Source organism: Poromitra crassiceps (assembly GCF_964638095.1).
Source record: "Poromitra crassiceps genome assembly, chromosome: 3".
Taxonomy (NCBI): domain Eukaryota; kingdom Metazoa; phylum Chordata; class Actinopteri; order Beryciformes; family Melamphaidae; genus Poromitra; species Poromitra crassiceps.
This window is the reverse complement of record NC_139625.1, coordinates 10,490,647-10,508,146: the sequence shown is the minus strand read 5'-3', so window position 1 is coordinate 10,508,146 and position 17,500 is coordinate 10,490,647. Positions and strand designations below refer to the sequence as shown.

General features: G+C 44.7%; 1 protein-coding gene across 1 annotated transcript in view; it reads right to left on the bottom strand.

The window, feature by feature from the left end:
* Window positions 1-17,500, bottom strand: part of LOC310772958 (diacylglycerol kinase zeta-like) — a gene marked incomplete at both ends in the record, with an annotated part of 167,655 nt that overhangs the window by 145,116 nt on the left and 5,039 nt on the right. Inside the window, 8 exons of the mRNA XM_083632913.1 lie at window positions 1,994-2,110; window positions 3,932-4,003; window positions 6,497-6,565; window positions 7,822-7,878; window positions 13,168-13,230; window positions 14,929-15,006; window positions 15,639-15,734; window positions 16,385-16,493. Of these exons, the coding sequence (XP_083489039.1) occupies window positions 1,994-2,110; window positions 3,932-4,003; window positions 6,497-6,565; window positions 7,822-7,878; window positions 13,168-13,230; window positions 14,929-15,006; window positions 15,639-15,734; window positions 16,385-16,493 (661 nt within the window). The remainder of the gene's footprint in view (window positions 1-1,993; window positions 2,111-3,931; window positions 4,004-6,496; window positions 6,566-7,821; window positions 7,879-13,167; window positions 13,231-14,928; window positions 15,007-15,638; window positions 15,735-16,384; window positions 16,494-17,500) is intronic.

Sequence of the window (17,500 nt, the reverse complement as noted above, 5' to 3'; positions counted from 1 at the left end):
AGATCAAGAAGGGCCCAGATGGAGCCTGAAAAGGTGAGTCTTTAGTCTTTTCCGAAAGATCGGCAGTGATTCAGCAGTCCTGACCGAAGGTGGCAGCTCATTCCACCATTGGGGTGCCAGGGACGAGAAGAGTCGAGATCGGGATGAGCGACCTTTTTTTTTTTTTTTTTTCGACCCGTATCGAAGGAGGGGCGAGGCGCCCTGCACTGGTTGAGGAGCGAAGGGAGCGGTGAGAGGTTTGGAACCTGACCATAGATTGCAGGTACAGGGGAGCTGACTGGTGTACTGCCCTGTAGGCCAGTACCAGTGTCTTGAATTTGATGCGAGCTGAGATGGGAAGCCAGTGGAGGTCCCGGAAGAGGGGAGTGACATGAGAGAATTTGGGTTGGTTGAATACCAGACGGGCTGCAGCGTTCTGAATGAGCTGAAGCGGTCGGATGTCGGTGGCAGGTAGGCCAGCCAGGAGCACGTTGCAGTAGTCCAGGCGAGGGATGATAAGTGACTGGACCAGGAGTTGAGTCGCTTCTCTTGTGAGGAAGGGACGGATTTTGCGGATGTTGTAGAGGGAGAACCTACAGGAGCGTGCCATCAGTGCAGTTCCTTTCACTTTCTCACGGTAACAGAGGAGAGTGCTGAATACTTCTCTCCATTGAAACTACTGCAAAGGCCTGGTACATGCTGTAGTTAATGTATAGTGGGTTACATGAACATGTAAGTAAGTAAGTAATCTTTATTTGTATAGCGCTTTTCAAAACAAAGTTACAAAGTGCTTCACAAAACATGGTACAAGATAATACATACTCACATGTGACTTAAACATGGCTACTGTAGAGGAATGTCTGACTTTATACATTTTAAGAAGATGGTACATGTGTCCTTTAAGTACGTTGTGAATACAAGATGGGCATTATTATTAATTTCACCCATCATTTTGCCCATGTGGAACTTGGTGATGAGGGCATTGCCAAAATGTTTTAATATTAGCATCAACAATGGATAGCTTCCTTCATTGCATTGTCTCTAATTAGCTCGTCTAAGCTTAGCTACATGTAGTCTTATCATCTAACTACTTTTAAGTTGAGTACTATGATGGTTGTTGTGTTTACACTGGAAAGGAGTTGGTTGTACTGTAGGTAATCCATGGCAGAGGGGGAGAATTGTGTGTGTGTGTGTGTGTGTGTGTGTGTGTGTGTGTGTGTGTGTGTGTGTGTGTGTGTGTGCGCGCGTGTGTGTGTGGGTGTGTGCATAATCTAATCGAAGATCGACGTGAGCCTCATAGACTCATTTCACAGCAACCTTTTGAGGTGGTAAAGCAGGAACTAACGCAGGTGTAATCAGTAGCATTAGTGAGGGCACCTGGCACTGGAACAGAATGGAAGCATAATTAATGGTATTAGCGTACAGCTGCTTTACTTCCTGCTTTTACCACCTCAAAGGGTTGCTGTGAAATGGGTCCATAATTGGCCTAAGAGTAATGCTGCCTTCCAGACACCTGGGACGTGGGTGTTTCCCAGTGGAAAAGTCCCACCCCCCACCTTCAAAGCATTCCAGAGCACAAAGGCAAAACGCAACCAAGAAACATGGCGGACCGCGACAAACTTTTTTTTGTTTGGCAAATAGCAAGACAGCTTAACAATGAGCAGAGCGCCCTCCTTGCATATTTAAACGAAAATGAGGAGCAGCAATGATACATAATGTAACAGACTCTATTATACATTTTATTTAGGCACTTCATACTTTGGATTACATACTCCATGGTTGCGGCCATTGTTGTGTGATGTCAGACAACTGATTCCCAGCCGAGTGGGGGTAGATTTTTTTCTCCCAGTTTTCAAGTCGGAGCTCCCACTTTGAGTGCCGTTCCAGCGCACTTTTCCTAATAGGAGGCCAGATAATCCGAAGGTCCCAGTTGTCTGGAAGGCAGCATTAGACCGACCAGAGAAAGGAAAGGCTCTACATGCAGGCAGACATTATAGGAAGGCAGCCATGTTACCTGATGGCGGCGGACTCGTATGATCCATGTGGGCGGGACTATGAGAGCGGCGTGAGCTCCTATTGGACAAGCCTCCTCGATCTGCTGCAGCATGAAGCAGGACACCTTGTTGTGGTACTACAGAGGAAAGCACAGCATTACATATAAATACAACGAATGTGTTAAGATCGGTAGCATAGAAGACAGTGTTGGGGAGTCGTTTTAAGACGGGGGAGACAGTCATTTTTCTATGTATTTATCGTGGTTGCTGCTCCACCCTCTGCCGATCTGGGGAGAGCCGAAACTGGCTCCATGCTTCCTCCGAGACATGGGCAGTTAGCCAGCCGCTTCTTTTCACCTGACAGGGGAAGCTTCACCGGTAGGACATAGCACGTGGGAGGATCACGCTATTCCAACGAGTTCTGAACAGGAGCGACCAGAGGAGGCACCACTTCAGCGAGCAGGATATTGCATGTTTTGGTGAGGGGTTCCTATATGAAGGAAACCCCCGGGGGGCACGGGGAGAACATACAAACTCCACACAGAAAGGCCCGTTTGATGACCCCACCCGGACGGTGGGCGCTCGAGGACATGCGGACGGGCACGCGCTCCTTCAGCGCTCACAGCGTCCCAGGTGGGAATCAAACCCAGGACCTTCTAGCTGTGAGGCGACAGCGCAACCACTGCCCCACCGTGCCCCACCCGTTTTAAGACTAGGAGTGAGCTCGAGGTCCCAGGGAGACACAAATCGCAATTTTTTTAAATGCGTGTTTCAAAAGTCGTGGCAGCTCTTTATACATTAAACACATTTGTGTGGTGGCCTGCAGAAACCCTTCACATGTCGCTGCTGCACATGATTGGCAATGAGCAAAAGAAGGTGGAAAATGAGTTTTTGAGATCACAGCCAAAATAATGTTTTATTTGTGTTGTTGACAGTGTTTCTAATGGCCAAACCAAGTAACAGTGGACAGTTGAGGCCTAAAGGTTAGAGAAGCGAGCTTGTGACCGGAAGGTCGTCGGTTCAATCCCCGGGACCGGCAGGATAAATAATAGGATCGGATAGACTTTTATTGTCCCAAAGGAAATTTGTCAGGACAGTGGCTTTTTAACAGTGGCTGCTGTTAAAATACAAATAAGTTATAACAAGTACAGACATACAATCCACACCACATACATACACATATCACAAAACAGAATTGCACATTGCCCAGATGTACAAACTGCTTGTAAAAAAAAACTTCATGGACCAAAACAGATAAAAACAGAATTGCACATTTAAATCTGGGTGGGGAAAGTGAAAAAAGGCAGCGCTTGCCCCTCCCTCATTACCACCACTGAGGTGCCCTTGAGCAAGGCCCTTAACCCCAACCGCTCAGTGGCCAGCAGATCAGACTGTGGTTGTACTGGGCAGCTTCCAGCCAGGTATGAGTGTGTGTGTGTGTGTGTGTGTGTGTGTGTGTGTGTGTGTGAATGTGAACAGGGCGCTCCTGAAAAAGACAGCATTGCTCTCAGTGAGACTCTCCCTGTATAAATAACGGTAAGAAAAGAAGAAGACGATCTGGTCTCATAACTTTGTGCTGAATGTGATGTCCATCACTCCTCCACTCACACAACACTATCCAGCTTCAGCACTGAGCAAAGTGGGACAAATGCTAACTTCCACTTTGATGAAAACTTCAAACAAAAAGCCCAGATTTACGACTCTGCTAACACTTACTGGCACTTACTGTACTGTGCACTTACAGTGGAGTTTAAGAGCGCGCGCCACCACTCAGGAAGTTAAGCTGTGTTTAGAACACTTTTGGCAACACTTTATACAGCTTTGAGTTACACTACTGTAGTACACTAAATATATGTAAACAGGGTACAGTGCAATAGTTGTATCAAGGATTTGTAATGAAAAATCAAATATTATTGTACAGTAAGAAAGTGATGTGATATTGTGACCACACTACTCACAGCCTGTTTGCACCAGGAGCAGCTGATGGCAACAATGTCCTTACTGTGGAAAGCAAACTTCTGCTGGAAGCCCTGGTCACAAACACAAGAAGAAATGGCACTTTGCCATCAACTCTCTAAAAGGTACATTCAGCCATGTTTTTGTGTTAGAATGAGTGTTAAATGGCTCTATATTCTGACAGCAATCACTGAAATACAGTGTTTGGTCAGTGACCAAAGTGACGTTCAATCATTCAATCGCTGAAGACGTTCAAAATTTATAAAACTTATTTGAACACAAAAACATCGCTGAATGTGCCTTTAACAAACCTACCAGACACATAGAGACATTATGACTTTTTTTTAAACCATGAATATTAGTTCATTTGTACTGGTCAATCTAACAAAAAAAGTGGACGTTAACAGGGCTGCCAAAACGGCCACAGTCCAAAGTATAAATGATGAGGAGGGAAGCCGCTGTATAATGCAAAAAATACTTGACAGCGTTTTGTAGGATTTCAAACAGTATAAACTCTTCCTCAGGCAGCTTTCAAACAGTATAAACTCTTCCTCAGGCAGCTTTCAAACAGTATAAACTCTTCCTCAGGCTTTCAAACAGTATAAACTCTTCCTCAGGCTTTCGCAGTATAAACTCTTCCTCAGGCTTTCAAACAGTTTAGAACACGGCTCTCTTGAATACTCGATTCTGATTGGTCAATCAACAAGATTCACCGGTCATTATTTCTCGACAACCGACCGCTGCTCTGCCACACCTGGATTAATCAGTTGATAAGAGCTTTTTGTCAGCAAACACTACTAATTAGGCCAACCAGTTGCAGCTGTGGTGTCTTGTGTGCCAATTACGAATGAAACCGCTTTGTCGTTGAAAACGCTATTAAAAATCTATTTGAATAATTATTTTTGTCAGATTATTGAATGATTTAGTTGTAGGCCGTGTTCTAAGCGGGATAATGTCATCAATCAATCATCACCTGTCGGTCATGATTTCCCCCGTAATCACTGCCTCAATATACATTATCCCTTACATAAACTCTTCCTCAGGCTTTCAAACAGTATAAACTCTTCCTCAGGCTTTCAAACAGTATAAACTCTTCCTCAGGCTTTCAAACAGTATAAACTCTTCCTCAGGCTTTCAAACAGTATAAACTCTTCCTCAGGCTTTCAAACAGTATAAACTCTTCCTCAGGCAGATGATCAAACACAGTATAAACTCTTCCTCAGGCAGCAAATGATCATTTGGTGCCTGAGGAAGAGTTTATACTCAAACGACGTTGCAGGTGGTCTGCATGTATACCAAGCCTGTTCTGTGAAAGCCCACAAAATGCTGTAAATGGTGCATATATTTTAAGGCATTAAGAAAGCATTTTTACACTGGCTTCCCTCCCCATCGTTTATGTACTAGGCAATCTATTCAGTGTAACTAGTACATGGCATGCACTGCATGCCTGGACAGTGATTGGGAAGCTACTGAAAATTCTACTTTTATTAAAGTTACTTAGGAATATATATAGTATAGATTGATTGATTGATTGATAGATTGATAGATAGATATATATAGATATATATTGCATCCATGTAAGTACCGTAAAATACCAATTATTAGCCCGGGCGTTAATTGACAAAATATGTAGCCAGACCCCGCGTCAATATGGGACCTGCGGCAGTTTGGGACCTGCTTTAATTATTTTTGTACAAAAATATTGCTCAGCAAAGATTGTAAATAGTATGAAATTGTTTATTTAAACCATTTATTTTAATCAGTTGGCTACAGCCCCCCACACGATTGCTTGTCTATGGGGAGAGCCGCGCCTCCCTCTCAGCGCAGCAGAGCATTGCATGCGCTGCCTCCTCCTCCGCTGGCAGGGGAAACATTATAGCCTAGCATACTCACATTTCTCAATCAGAGATGTCGGATTTGTAGGCCTACAAAAATCTTCAGAAAATGCCTACACAATTTTCATAACTGTCAGGTGTTGCTGGAAAACGAATTTTTAAAAAGTTCATCACTCACGGAGCCTACCCTCTTCAGTAGCGCACATGTGAAAGTGCCGTGAAATACCAATTAGAAGCCGACTTCTATGCCCGCTGGCAGGGAAACATACCATAGGCACATTTCTCAAAATAATTATTACACCAGAGATGTCGGTTTTAGTGTATAAAAATCTTCAGGAAATGCCTACACAATTTTCAGAATCATCAGATGTTGATGGAAAACGAATTTTGATCAGCAAGTTTCGTGCATGTGTTTTTTTTCCTTCCTCGTTTCCTCGTTGTTCGTCTTCTTCATCCGATTTTTCTTCTTCGTTGTGTTTGGGAGATGCATTCAACAGGATGTCGCAAAGGTAAAAAGAAAACATTGAAAAAACTAACCGGGCGTCAAATTGGGACCTGCTTTTATGTACAAAATATGTATCCAGACCCGGCTTAAATATGGGACCCGCGGCAATTTGGAAGTCGGCTTCTAATTGGTATTTTACGGTATGTACAGTATGTATGTATGCATTAAATGAGGTCCTGTTATTCTGAAATGGTAAGTAGAAAAATAATCTTAGAATTACAACTCACCTTCCCACATTGTTTACATTTCCCTTCTTGTCTCCTCCGATGCACCCAATGGTGACGTACCACAATGGGCTGGACATACACACGCACGCACGCACACGCACACACACACACACACACACACAATCTTAATTTCCCAACACCGCAAACCAATAACAAATAATACTAATAGTACTAATACAACTACTAATGGATAACTAATCATAAATATAGGCACAAAGCAGCCATTAGCAGAGTCTAAGACCATAGGTCAATAGGTTGCAATATGCCAAATTGCCAACTTGTCCTCACAGTAACATTAAAGAGCACAACAATGATCTGACAGATTTCCTTCATGAATAGGTGTATGACGTTTGATTGCTGCATTAAACCTTTATGTTTGTGCAACGTCACTGTCAACTGTAGCTATGGAGTCATGTTGAGTGGAAAGAAACACATTCTAGGCTATAGACGGTTTTAAACTTGACAACATAAACATTCTAAATTGCCCACTAGGCTTACTTCCTGTTGCAATGTTTGCTAGAACAACAGCTGACAGGAAATAAGATAGGTTTCAAACTGTTGCCTAGCAACACAATTCCGTGAAAAGCGTCTATAGAGGGTATGCACACCCACTGGAACACGCCCCCTCAATCGGGAATGAGTGTCAAAATGAGTGTCAAGTTCCTCCCTGAGCAGCAGGTGTGCTGCATTTAAGCTCAGTCTTGCTGTGACTCAGTGGGCGTGACCCCACAGTGACTTCTGCCTCTGTGACATCACATGCATACCCTCTATCCACCTTATTTTTGAATGCCCCACTGTAAAAAAGAATCGTGGGTACAAGGTCCGGTTTAACGTGACTCATTGTTGCCGCTTGCCATTTCCTTTGTTATACTCTGGCTGCAGACCCGAATTATAAACCGGAAGCTGGAGTCCGTTATAAAAGTTATAAATAGTCACGTTATAAACAACTAACCAACGCTGGAGGTCCGTATGGAAACTCGAAATGTGTGTTACTCGAAATGGTTAAAAGTTAAATCAATTTGGTGGCGTTTTACTGCCATGTAACATAGCTAGCTAGCTGCTAACATTAGCCACAGTTAGTAGCCGACTACCCACAATGCATTACGTTATCCCAGCACCCGAACGACACGGCTGTAGAGCAGAATGGCTCTGCTGTAAAAGGGTAAAATCCTCATAGACGTTTTTTTTGTCGGGGGCTGGGGGGTTATCTAAATTGGTTACACCGGAAATAGAACCCATAGTTAACGTAAGGCAAAATGGCCGCCAAAAATAAGGTGGATACAGTTCAGGAGTTATAACATCAAAAGGAAACTTCCAGAACTTACCTCCCTTATGTTCCTAGAGCCTGATTCTCTGAAAGATGGCTTACACCTGAAATTAATCTGGGGGAGGAGGAGGAGGAGAAATAGAAGAAGAAGAAGAGGAGGAGGAGGAGGAGGAGGAGAAGAGGGAGGAAGAGACTAGTAAAAACATTCTAATTCATCTGTCCTGGCTACAGAGGCAATGCTTAACAGTGGATGTTACCAACAAAGGTCCAAGCGCCTTTGAGAAGACGTACTGTAAAAGGTGGGCTGAGCCTGTCAAGCCGGGTCAAGGCGCTGCAGAGACCGGTGTGTGGCTCAATGACCTGGGTTGGCATGTTGAGCAGGACTGAGGAGTCGGGCTAAAGAAGTCTGTGATTGCTGTGCTGAACCAAGTGTTCAGTCATCAGTGTTAGAACATTTGGTGGGAAGGCACAGATGGGAATGGGCCAGCGTGGGACGTCCTGCCCAAATGGGCTGCTTCTTTCCCCCTCAGGGAGAACCAGTGAGTGTTGTGTGAACCAGAATGAGCGTGCTCACCTGTCAGGTGATCGCGCGGCTCTGTGGGAAACCCCTGGTCTCACGCTGGATGCTCCTGGCTCCAAGGAACCAAGATGGCCCATATTTTTATACAGTCTATGGTCCATTACGCCCAGTGCAAGTGCAAGGGCACCGGCAAGCATTATCTTTGCTCATTTCTAGCACTGGAAATGGATCTTGAAAATAGATTTTGATTGCTAGAACCTAGCAAAGATAACGCTTGCCCTTGCACTGCGCATGAGATATGGCCCTATGACTGCAACATGGATAGGGAGATACTGGAGTAGCTCCTGTAGCCTGTTCATGGCAGTGCTGACAGTAACAGAGTGCAGGCAAAAAAAAACGTGGTCATGAGAGGACAGGTATGACTAGCTGGAGTTGGCCAGTCATAGCCCAGGGATGCACACTCACTGAGAGTGAAAAAAGATGACAGATACCAGGGCAGACACAAAACCACTCCAAATCCTTCACTTGAGTGCGCTATTTTGGGATCAAAAAGGTGACGTCACCTAAAGGTGATTTGTTTGCATCCCTGTCTAAGCCTCTGGAGGATGAACAACTGTAGCTCCAACCTGGTGGTTTTCGAGTTTTACGTTTATTGGATCAGCATTAGCTACAGCTATTCTTCCTGGGGTCCACATGCCTCTGCATTATTAGGATGTTTTGGAGTATTAACCCTAACATACATGTCCTTTGATGGTGGGAGGAAGCCGGAGCACAGGAGGAAACCCACACGAACACGGGGAGAACATGCAAACTCCGCACAGAAAGGACCTGGGACGGACCGGGGTTCACACCCAAGACCTTCTTGCTGTGAGGCAGCAGCGCTAACCACTGAGCCACCGTACTATTGAATAGCCACCAGCTAATTCAGTAGCTACACAAAGCAAATATCTGTCACTCGACTTCTGTATAAAACTGTAGCTGTGAACTCTGTATGGCGAGATAGAAGGAGCAGATTTCAGGTATTCATCCTAGGTCACATGACTTGATACATGCTTGACCTGTGTGTACACGAGATGGGTAATATTCAGTGTTGAGCAGCACTGCCTCTGGTGCTCAGGTCCATTAGATTCTGTAAAGTACTGATGCTGGCCATCCCCACGAGACTTGAGTGAAGAACCTGGAGACAGCAAGGCACGACCAGAGATGGTTACTTCCACAAACCACGGTTCAACCAGGCAAGTCCCCAGACTTCAGGTGGTTCAACCAGGCAAGTCCCCAGACTTCAGGTGGTTCAACCAGGCAAGTCCCCAGACTTCAGGTGGTTCAACCAGGCAAGTCCCCAGACTTCAGGTGGTTCTACCAGGCAAGTCCCCAGACTTCAGGTGGTTCAACCAGGCAAGTCCCCAGACTTCAGGTGGTTCAACCAGGCAAGTCCTCAGACTTCAGGTGGAATCCACCTCCCTATTATTCTCTGTGATTAAGATCTTATAATCGCATGGTTCCATATGATTAGTGAACCAGTATAAATGTCATGGTTCCATATGATTAGTGAAACAGTATAAATGTCATGGTTCCATATGATTAGTGAAACAGTATAAATGTCATGGTTCCATATGATTAGTGAACCAGTATAAATGTCATGGTTCCATATGATTAGTGAAACAGTATAAATGTCATGGTTCCATATGATTAGTGAAACAGTATAAATGTCATGGTTCCATATGATTAGTGAAACAGTATAAATGTCATGACACACAGGCAACATTTTGAAGCAATACTGCGAGAGTCAAGTAACTTATGACAGCCTGAGTAAGGGCACCTAGAAGGGGCCGTCATAGCTTTGCTAACTTCAAGAGCAAAATAGGTTTTGACTTTGTACATTGTTGTATGTTGTTGATTTGCAGCTCTGTTTATATGCTGCTTCTTGGCTAGGTTTCCTTTGAAAAAGATATTCTTAATTGCCAAGGGACTAACCTGATTAAATAAAGGTTAATTCAAATAATATATACATGGTTACCATGGTTACCTGGTGGTAACCATGGTAACCATGGTAACTATGAACAAGCCCCCCCTCCCTCGCAATACTTTCATCCCTCATAGAGAGCCGCAGGAATGAGTCCGGAAAACATCAATGCGAACACTTTCGGGTTCTTCACTGTTTCTGCTTATGAGATTTTTGAATGGGTTTTTGGCGCGATGCTTCTAATAAGGTCTCTGGGCAACGCAAGATTATTCAAACGCGAACCAGTGTTCAGCAGGATCATCTTCACACATGAGGACCACTTTTATGAGTTTTGAAGCTTTTACGTGCCGTTAAAAGGGCGGCTAGCTAGCAAACGTCTAAATGAGACTACACTGTTGAGTCGACGGGGATATTATACGTCAATAACGTCATCACTTCAAAAGATGAACACGGAAATTCTCTTTCCCTCACCTGGTTCAGCCCGGGTTATCAGTGCACAGCAGCGCACACATCAACAACACTCCAGGTTGAGTGGTGACGTGACGTGGAAGCCTATGCGACACTGTGTGTAGTTCTGAAATAGCTTAGCATGAGCTTTTTACTTCTAGGGCTGGCATTTACGCTTCAAAACTCATGAAAGTGGTCCTCATGTGTGAAGATTATCCCGCTGAACACTGGTTGGCGTTTGATTAAGCTTGCGTTGCCCACAGACCTTATTTGAAGCATCGCGCCAAAAACCCATTCAAAAATCCCATAGACAGAAACAGTGAAGAACCCGGAAGTCATCCCTGCGGTACTCTATTGCCCCACTGTCTTATCCATGTTGACTTTGTCCCCGTCGCCACAATCTGAGTCCCCAGAGTCTGACGACTGTTGAGCGGTAGTTGAGTCCACGCCAAGACTTACGAGTTAATCAGCCGATACATCTTGTAGGTGTTGTAGGTCCAGCTCGACATTTCGGCTAATCTCTGTAAACATAACTGCCTATGAGACGTCGTCGGACTGTAAACAATGACGGAAGTGGAAATCTTGGCGCGGAGATGTGAACCCTGGAATATCAACCGTCTGTCCCAGAGTCTTGTTAGTCGTCAGACTGAGAGACTCTGGCTGCCCAGACTGCTGTCGCCAGCGCTCACCCGTGATCCGTCCACCTCTACAGCCTCGGGAAGTTGCCTGGGTATCATGACCTTTCCAGGTAGGCCCTTACCATTTAAAATCACCAGTGGCCAAACCCCCTTCTGACAGCCACCCAAAACCTGTCAGATCTGAAATAGCATTTTGATTTGACAAGAGAATGATGAGCCAGAAGACCCAGATGGAATGTGATTCGGAGAAACCAGAAGGACCTTTTCCCGATGGTGGAGGAAGATCAACATGTGGTTAAGAGTTAAGAGGGAGTGTGCAAGACCTGCGTTTGATTCCGCTTCAAAAGGAATAGAGAGCCAAAGTCACCGCCTACTTCCTGCTCCCTGCATAAAAGCACTATATAAATGCAGGCTATTTACCTTTATAGAGAGCCAAAGTGAACGTCTCTTCCTGCCTTTCTCCCTGTACCAGCGTCAGGAAAAATACAACGGTGGTGAACGGAGACAGACGTTACTTTTTTGATCCCGTTTGAATTGTGCACACGGGGTGCACATGTAAAATTTTGTCAATTTAAAAGATAACTCTGCATGTCAAGAAAGTCGCAGTTTGTCCCGAAACTGAAACGTACGGTTTAGTTTTGTAAATCAACTACATTCTCGTGGCGCACATTATACGTGACAACATCAACAACAATGGACTGGTGGCAGAGACGTCACTTACGTGGCTGGTTGTGCGTAGTCTTTCTGATTTCTAGTCTTTCTGATCTGCTTCACCACCTGGTGCGGTAACTGTACCACCATGGACCGCAGGGCGCTAAGAAGAGTGAGGCGCGCGGCCCAGCACGTAACAGGATGTGAGCTACCAGAACTGCAGGAACTGTACAATCAGCGGTGCCTCAGGAGGTCCTTGAAGATCATCAAGGACACATACCACCCCCACAACAGCCTGTTCTCCCTGTTACCCTCAGGGAGGAGATACAGGGTCCCAAAAGCACAAACAAATCGCCTGAGGGACAGTTTCTTCCCGCAGGCCACGAGACTCCTTAACACACACAAATAAACAATCATGTAGCAGCTGCTACCATTACATATGATAATTACAGTATGCCTATGTTATTGCACCTGTGCAAACAGAATGTTTAATCATGTTTTTAAGGTGTCTACGCTAGAAAAGAAAAGGAAAAGTTTACTGTTATTGCTTGTTGTTCTCTTGTTTTACTGCATCTATAATATGCCCTGTTTTTGCACTGTTATACTGTTATTTGCACTATGTTGTAACGGAGCCTACAGCACAAGAATTTCACACGTGATACTTGTACTACGGAGTGACAATAAAAATCTTGAATCTTGATTTATAACTTTTACCACAACCTGCGACTTTCTCGACTTGCAGTTATCTTTTACATTGACAAACATGACGTGCGTTACTCCCGTGGCACAATTCAAACAGGATCAAAAAAGTAACGCATCTCTCCGTTCACCACCATTCATATTTTTTCACAGGCTGGTACAGGGAGAAAAGCAGGAAGTGACGTTCACTTTGGCTCTCTATATAAATGCAGGCCATTTACCGTTACATGTGTGACCAGAAGGGCCGTGCTTTTGGCTCTGTATCAGATCCAGGCCTTAGACATCGCTCGTCATAAGAGGGCTGTCATATAGAGAATACATGCCTCATCATGGTGCTTACAGGCTCCATTTTGAATTGATTGCATTGAGAATTCAAGACACCAACCCGAGTGTGTGTACCTGTCTAAAGTCGGGGTTATTGACAGACAGACAGACAGACAGAGGAGGAAGATGAGGAGAAGGAGGAGGAAGAGTTGTGTGTCTCACTCTAAAGGCGGGGTCATTGACAGGCAGACTGTCATCCAGCAGAATGGCTCTAGAGCTGGGGAACTGGAGGTTAGACAGGACGGAGGGTTAAACACAATGGGCCCCTTATTCCAAGTAGACAGCCCTCTGCTTCAACTACAACAGCATCAGAAGCCACAGCATCAGAAGGTCCAGGTGACATCTACAGAAGACTGTGGCAACTTGTGCTCTCATAGAAAGACCTGCTTTTCTGGCGTAGTGATTACCTTCAGATTATGTTTACCGAGATAATAGCTTTTAATTACGTGTGAAACGATGGAATTGTTAGCAGCTGCAAAGCATCCTTCCTCGCCCTCTGGTAGCGAGGACATTTTTTCGCGTGGCCCTCTCCTCTCTATCATCAAAGTTGCCCATCCCTGACGTAGCTGATCGTCATCTCGCTCCAGGTTTGGAGAAGTAGACAGGAGCCATGACACAGAAGCAAAGCTGCTGTGACAGAGACCAGCAGCAAAACATATTGTAGCCACGTAAAAGAAGGCCCACCTGAACAAATATCACTTGACGTTTACGCTATATTAATAATATGAATATCTTGCCATAAAAAACAGCCCTTCCCTTTGGCACTACATCTTCTCAACCGTAGAACTTCCATATTCCTTCGCCTGCCGTGCGTGGTATTACTCCCATTATATCGCTGTGTGGGTCAGAAACGTGCTGTTGTGTAATACATCGTGCGGCAGGCAGGCCGCACGATGTATTACTATATATATACTATATATTAATATAGCATACACTTACAGATGTTACCTGTTTCAAAGTACCCTATTCACCACGCCCACGTTTTCTCTCTTCCGCGTTAGAGGCAATTGTATTTGTTCTTCCGGTCCAGTGCTAGATGGCGGCCAATTTCAAAACAAAACGTCACTATGAATGAAGTTTGGCAACATTCAGAATTAAGCTACACACTGCGGCCAACTTCAGTTACATGTTCATAGCGTTACTGCTGCGAGGAGCCGATGGCTGTACCCGGTCGGCATTTAACGTTAGTTACAAAAGCACGTCGACAGTGTTTTCTCACTGCCAGTAAGCCTACAGTAGGGTTTGACAGATACTAGCTAGTCCGACTGGGCAGCACAGCCAGCGCTCCCAGTCCTCGCTGCTCGTTAAATATTTCCAAATAGGCGTTATTCTGATAAACTGGTCACATATTTGGAATGTTACGTTCTCATCCGAAAAAATATTAAAACTTTAAAACTTTTTTTTTTTGCTTGAAAACTGCTTTTTGGCAAGTCTAAAAATGACTACGGTAGGCGTCATCTACTTCCGTGTCTGAAACGGAAAGACGATTACAAAATGACGTCATGCAGAAGCGTCCGTACTGTATATGGACAAAGAATAAGGTGAATTGCCTCCGACTGTCGCGGCAGTCAAGTGTTTTTCTTCAGCCACTAGTTCAGCGAGCTTTGGTCGTAGAGTGATAAGACTAATACCACTGCAATCTGTGGATCCGCTGCGCCAACAGGGTATTTCCTATTTCGCCTTCTTTTAGGTGGCTACAATATGTTTTGCACAGCAGTACAATACACTGCTCTGCTTCTGTGCAAGCTGATCGCAATCTCCTGCAGGTCAAATCCACTGAAGGTTTCAACCACTTCCTCTAAGATCCCCGGCTTCTCCTTCATGACTGCAGTGGATTGAGGTGAAATCGACGAGGGATTAAATCTTTCACATGGATTCACCCAATCAGTCAGATTCATACCAAATCAGACAGAGGATCATTACCTTCTCCAGTTGCTCTACACAGATGGTGTGGACGACTATCTTGCACGCAGCACACTTCCTACGACTGACTGACCTTTGCTGGAGAGAGAGAGAGAGAGAGAGAGAGAGAGAGTGAGATAATAAACAAATTACAATTTCCATTTGAAAAGAAAAAGAGAAATAGTAATACCATCTCTGACCATTGAGGGTCAGTCTTGTATTGCTGAAATACTGTCAACTTGGAATCAGCACAGAAATATAAAGTGGACTATGGCATGACATAAGATATGATCTGATTACATGACTTGAGATGACAGTGTATATGTTATATGACATGACTTGACAGGATATGATATAATGTGACATAATATGAAGTTTTAACGTGGTGTGTTTGCACGATGGTTTACTCTATATTAAAATAAACAGACAAAATGAGTCACTAAGTCATTTTTTTGGTGTAGGGAAATTGGTGAGATGTCCATTGTAATGGTGCTTTATTGTTTGACAGTGAGCATCTGTGTGTGTGTGTGTGTGTGTGTGTGTGTGTGTGTGTGTGTGTGTGTGTGTGTGTGTGTGTATGTGTGTGTGCGTGTGTGTGCGTGTGCGTGTGTGCGTGTGTGTGTGTGTGAGAGCGCGTGTGCATGCGTGCGTCTGTGTGTTTGTGCACGCGTGTGTGTATGTGTGTGTGTGTGTGTGTGTGTGTGTGTGTGTGTGTGTGTCTGCCTGCTAACCTGTGCCCTGGCGATACAGTGTTGCTCTCCTACATAACAGTAGTCTCCAGATACATTGGTCTCAAACCACATATGGTCGCCATATACTGCCGCCTCCTAAAGGGAGGGAGCAGAGAGAGGGAGAGAGAGGGAGAGAGGGGGGAGAGAGAGGGAGAGAGGGGGGAGAGAGAGGGAGAGAGGGGGGAGAGAGAGGGAGAGAGGGGGGAGAGAGAGGGGGGGGGGGGGTGAGAGAGGGAGAGGGGGGGGGGGGTGAGAGGGAGAGAGGGGGGAGGGAAAGAGAGAGGTTAGAGAGGAAGCGGAAGGAGATGACAAGAACTCAAAGCTGAAGAATCTTTAATATTATAAGTCCTTGAATCCGCCTTTTTCACAGCATGCCATTTTGGGGCTAAAAGGCGGGAAGTAACACAGGTGCATGCAAAACATTAATGGGGGGCCCCCGGCACTAGAACACCTAAATGGATTGGAAGTTAAAAACCCTCATTCATTCATGCTCTGCTTGCACCTGTTTTACTCCCCGCCTTTTAGACACAAAATGGCTGCTGCGAAAAAGGTCAATTATGTCACTCACTCACATTGAAAAAGTAATGAGGAAGACAAAGGAAGAGGAAAGAGGATGAAATGAAATAGGAAAAGAAGGGAAGTGAAGAATGAAGAAATGAAGAGAGGATAGGGGGTGCACATTCTAATCATGGTTTCATATCGAAGGCTGTTGTTTAGTCAGACCGATGCACAGAACCACAACTCACGGTCCAATCCACTGTACTGCGAATGTTGGCTTCTGAGTCGGTTCTGTTCAGACACGACGTGCTGGGCTGGCAGGGCAGGTGGTGCAGGCCGGACTTAGCTATCGCTTTCCTGCAGACAGAAGAGACAGGGACACAGCAAGAGAGACAGACAGACAGACAGAGAAATGTGAATGACCTTATTTGGTGTTTGACCCACACAACCAATACACATCAAAGTGGCAAATATCAAGAAAACACCATGTCAATCTAGTTCAATTCTCCGAAATGTCACGAGACATTTATACAGATATTATATTGCGCTGATTTTATATTTCAATATTTCACAATGCTTCCTGCTAGTGTTATTACATTCTGATTAAGTGTTAATACAGTAATACCAAACATGGTGTACATCAAATAAAGAAAAGTCAATTGTGATTGCCTTTAGGGACTCCATTCAATTATTTTAAAGCAGTGGCTCTCAAACTTTCTCATGTCAACGACCCCTAACCTGACACAAATTAGACCACAGACCCTCCTCTGATAAGATGTTATCCATGCAGGGTCCCCATCTGATAAGACTTTAGCTTTTAGAAGTTTTATTACAGAAAGTGTACGAAAACCATGACTAAAATAGTCATACATTCTGTCATTGTGTTACTCATGGATGGCATTATAGTGGAAATAAAGTATCCCCCTTTTTGCTGAGGACCCCCTGCAACCCCCTCAAGGACCCATGGGGGTCCCCGGACCCCCCTTTGAGAACCACTGTTTTGAAGGGTCACAAGATTAAAATTAAGTTTTGGCCATTCGTATTTATTTGTAATATATATTTCCCTGGTAACACCAGGAGGTCTAACTAATATTTAATAAAATACAATCTGTTCCATCACATACTTTAAACCAGAACACTCTGGGAACGGCGTAAACCTCTGCCAGCGCTGAACAACATTAAAGTCGATGTGATGCTGCTTAGCAGATGATTCGTAAGCTCTGAACATCAGAAACGTCCACCAGCTAAATGCTATAAAGTGACAACTTTTATTATGGTGAAAATTCCAGATCACCACCAAAATCTTGGGCTAAGGCAGGGGGGTTCCCAACCAGCAGGTGACCCCATTTGAGTTCCAGGTGACC